General features: G+C 41.9%; 1 protein-coding gene across 1 annotated transcript; it reads left to right on the forward strand.

The window, feature by feature from the left end:
- The first annotated feature begins 609 nt into the window (after positions 1 to 609).
- Positions 610 to 3,331, forward strand: LOC100790854 (transcription factor MYC2). The gene has a single exon (XM_003516746.5). It carries the CDS (start codon positions 1,145 to 1,147, stop codon positions 3,056 to 3,058), a length of 1,914 nt encoding a protein of 637 aa, XP_003516794.1. The 5' UTR covers positions 610 to 1,144; the 3' UTR covers positions 3,059 to 3,331.
- The last annotated feature ends 1,169 nt before the right edge of the window (positions 3,332 to 4,500 follow it).

Below are 4,500 nucleotides of genomic sequence, written 5' to 3' on the forward strand. Positions count from 1 at the left end.
TTCACCACCGAGATGATCCTAGTGGTTTATTTCAAACACAACTATTTTTGCTTTTATGAAAATGTTAAATAAAATTTTAATTTTATCAATTTATATTTAATTATCATTTTAATAATATATGATAATCTACAAATAAAAACATGTAATTAACATATGACATGTAAAAAATCAAATATTTTACACTACCTCATATGGTGGTAGTAGTAGTGGTGGTGTAGATGGTGGTAGTGAGAGTGACGACGAAGGTGGAGGTTGAATAATATCGACAACGACCATTGAGGTTGTGACAATAACTATGGTAACGATAATAGTGTGGTGATAATGGAGGTGTTGACAATTAGGGAGGTGATGGTGATGGAATGGTGGTATTAGAATGGTTAGAATGGTAACAGTGATGAAAATTTCTTTTAAGACCAAAAAAGAAATTCAAAAAGATTTTTTTTCTTATTGTTAAAAAAGAATTAAATTTATTTTAAAATAAAAATAAAAATCATTTAATGATTCTTTTCTACCTATCGCATTTAATTTTAAAAATTATATTTAAAAGTCATAAGCTCACCACCATCCCGGCATTAATGAATAACTTAACTCGATTACAACCCTCTTAAAAATTAATGTTAACTATCTCATTTCTTCTAGTTATAATACATCTACTGTATCTTGTAAACATAAGAGCACCTTCCAACATTCACATAGTCAAACTATTAAAAGATGAAATATATAATGAGCAACCTGCATGCAGCTATTTCTCAGTTCTCACGCCAGTGAAGACAGTTTTCCAGAGAATCCAATCAGAAACTGCCACGTGTCCCAATGTGCCACCACTTCTCTGTTTCCTTGGCTCAGGTTAAGAATAGAAGGCATCTTTTTACAGCCTCTCCCATTCAGCGATTTAATCGGCGTGTACCTTTCCTGGAAACCTCGCACTTTTCACAGTTTTCACTCAAATGAAACCCAAATACACTCCACATAAATACCAAACCCAAATCCACCCCCACTCACTCAGTCACTAACCTTATCTCTCTCCTCAGATAGATACACACACTCTCTCTTTTCCACTCCCTCTTTCGCCGCCAAAACAAACCAAACCCACACTTCACTCTCACTCTCATCCAATTCCAAATTCTCGTTGTTGGTGCACTGAATGACCGAGTACCGGATGAACCTGTGGACCGACGACAACTCCTCCGTCATGGAGGCCTTCATGAGCTCCTCCGACCTCTCCTCCCTCTGGCTCCCCACGCCGCAATCCGCCGCCTCTACTACCACTCCTGGACTGGAAACCACCCGAGCACCGCCGCCTCAGTCCCACTCCCTCCTCAACCAGGAGACCCTCCAGCAGCGCCTCCAGACACTTATCGAAGGCGCCCGAGAGAGCTGGACCTACGCAATCTTCTGGCAGTCTTCCTACGACTATTCCTCCGGCACCTCCCTTCTCGGCTGGGGAGACGGTTATTACAAGGGTGAGGAGGACAAAGTCAAAGCCAAAGGCAAAACCCCCAAAACGACGTCGTCCGCGGAGCAGGACCACCGCAAAAAAGTCCTCCGCGAACTCAATTCCTTAATCTCTGGCCCCTCCGCTTCCGTTGACGACGTCGACGAAGAAGTCACCGACACCGAGTGGTTCTTCCTCGTGTCGATGACTCAGTCCTTCGTCAACGGAAGCGGCCTCCCGGGTCAGGCTTTTTTTAACTCGAGCCCGGTCTGGGTTGCCGGGCCGGACCGGCTGTCCGAGTCGGTCTGCGAACGGGCCCACCAGGGGCAGATGTTCGGGCTCCAGACTCTGGTCTGCATACCGTCCGCAAATGGCGTCGTTGAGCTCGCCTCCACGGAGGTGATTTTCCAGAACCCTGATCTGATGAACAAGGTGCGCGATTTGTTCAACTTCAACAACAACCCTGAAACTGGTTCCTGGGCGTTGAATTGCGTTGCCACCACCGATCAGGGGGAGAACGACCCTTCCTCACTCTGGCTCAACCCTGAAATCAGAGACTCCTCTACCGTTGCGCCGCCGAATTCAACGGTTAACAAGACTCTGCAGTTCGAAACCCCTGGTTCCAGTACCTTAACCGATACCCCTAGTGCTGCTGCTGTTCATGTACCTAAATCTAATGGCCAGGGTTTCTTCTCGAGGGAATTGAACTTTTCGAATTCATTGAAGCCTGAATCTGGTGAAATTCTGAGCTTTGGAGAGAGCAAGAAGAGCTCTTACAACGGGAGTTTCTTTCCCGGTGTTGTTGCAATTGAGGAGAACAACAAGAAGAGGTCTCCCGTTTCTCGGAGCAGCATTGACGATGGGATGCTGTCCTTCACATCCCTGCCGGCTGCAAATATAAAATCTGGTAGTGGTGGTGCCGGTGCCGGTGGTGGTGATTCGGATCACTCGGATCTGGAAGCTTCCATGGTGAAACAGGCAGACAGCAGAGTGATGGAGCCGGAGAAACGGCCTCGGAAGAGGGGGCGAAAGCCGGCCAACGGCAGAGAGGAGCCGCTGAATCACGTGGAAGCCGAGAGACAAAGGAGAGAAAAGCTGAATCAAAGATTCTATGCTCTACGAGCTGTAGTTCCAAATGTATCCAAGATGGACAAGGCATCGTTGTTAGGTGACGCCATATCGTACATAAATGAGCTGAAATTGAAGCTCAACGGGCTGGATTCAGAGAAAGGGGAATTGGAGAAGCAATTGGATTCAGCCAAGAAGGAACTTGAGCTCGCGACCAAAAACCCTCCTCCTCCTCCACCACCACCACCTGGACTACCTCCATCTAATAACGAAGAAGCAAAGAAGACAACGACCAAGCTCGCTGATTTGGAGATAGAGGTGAAGATAATTGGTTGGGATGCGATGATAAGAATCCAATGCAGCAAGAAGAACCACCCTGCAGCAAGGTTGATGGCAGCATTGAAGGACCTGGACTTGGAAGTGCATCACGCAAGCGTGTCCGTGGTGAATGATTTAATGATCCAACAAGCCACGGTGAACATGGGAAACAAGTTTTACACGCAGGAGCAGCTTCTGTCGGCACTCTCGTCCAAAGTTGGCGATGAACAACGATAGTTCGTTCTGTAGCTGTAGCTGTCTATGTAAAATAGTGTTCTTGTAATTTTGGTTTGTCCTTTTTGGTAGCTTAGAGTAAATTTAAATTTATTGAGGTAATTTGATTTGGGAGGCTGAATGAACCAGGGATGGTATCTCTCCAAATCTGCGGGGAAAGATAGGTAGCAGCAGCTCTGATGAAGTCGAAGTGTATTATTTTTGTGTTAATATTATCTTTTAGATTGTATATACATGTTTATGAATTATCATAAAATCTGAACTGAACTTAGTGAATTTTCTTAAGGTTGTTATTTATTATCATTGATGGCTTTGCTAGTATTGTGAGATCATGTTCTTTATTCATTTATGGTTAATCTCTAGTTTGGTTTTGTGTGTGCTGCTGCTTCTTGTGGTATATCTGGCTTATCTGCTACAGAATGGGGGCATATTTTTGAAGTATAAATCTTGTGATTGAGTTGTCAATAATGTGTATTGGTTTGTCTGATCTATTTATGATGGGAAGGCTTTGATTTTTGTGTGGTGAAATTGAGCCAAAGCAAAAGGACAAAGAAAACGTGCTGGGGAACAGTGGGGTATTTTATCTTCTGTCCTTGTTTACAACGGAATCATGTACCTGCTCGAATGGGTGGCCCATTTTCAACCATGTGAAAAATGCATACCCTTGCAAAATTCTTGGCCACCCTACCTCTTTGTTGGTGGTTAAGTCTCCTTTTGAACATATAAAGTTATGACATTATTATTATTATTATTATTATTATTATTATTATTATTATTATTATTATTATTATTATTATTTATGTTTTTTTCCTTATTTGGTTCATAGTTTAATTACTGTTTAACTATTATTGAACTATTAAACTTAAATTAATGTTTTTACTGATTTAATGATGGATTTAATTGGTTTTAAAAGTATTACTTGAGTGTTTACTTTTACTCATTTATTACGTTGAAGTTTTTGAGTTAATTTATTTTGGTAAATAAGTTTTTGACTTACTAGCACTATTAGATCTCTAGTTTATTTTTCCCACCAGCTAAAGGCAGTTTCCTGTTTTGACACTACCAACTTTAACACTGAAAATATAAATCCTCGACATGCATGGTGGATTAAGGCAAAAAAAAGGTGTTCAATTCTCCTTTGCCCCAAAGAGGGGCTGTGTACTAGGCTCTTGGCATGTGCGTGTTTGTGGAATCAGAATCACTCCAAATGCACCAACATGAATAACTATAGTAAACAAGTCCTCCATTAGAAAAGGAACTAAAAGTGAGGTGCTTTCTCTTAAAGCTATATTGGAAAAACACACGGAATCGGAAGCTGACTTTGAAGTTCACTGTTCACCTATGCGAACCACTTTTGCTATGTATAGTGTGCATAAAAAAAAAAAAAAACAAACAAAAATCTAGCGTTTCTACAATTTTAATCTAAATTGATTTCGGTTAATATT

Source organism: Glycine max, chromosome 1 (assembly GCF_000004515.6).
Source record: "Glycine max cultivar Williams 82 chromosome 1, Glycine_max_v4.0, whole genome shotgun sequence".
In the NCBI taxonomy this organism is placed as follows: Eukaryota; Viridiplantae; Streptophyta; class Magnoliopsida; order Fabales; family Fabaceae; genus Glycine; species Glycine max.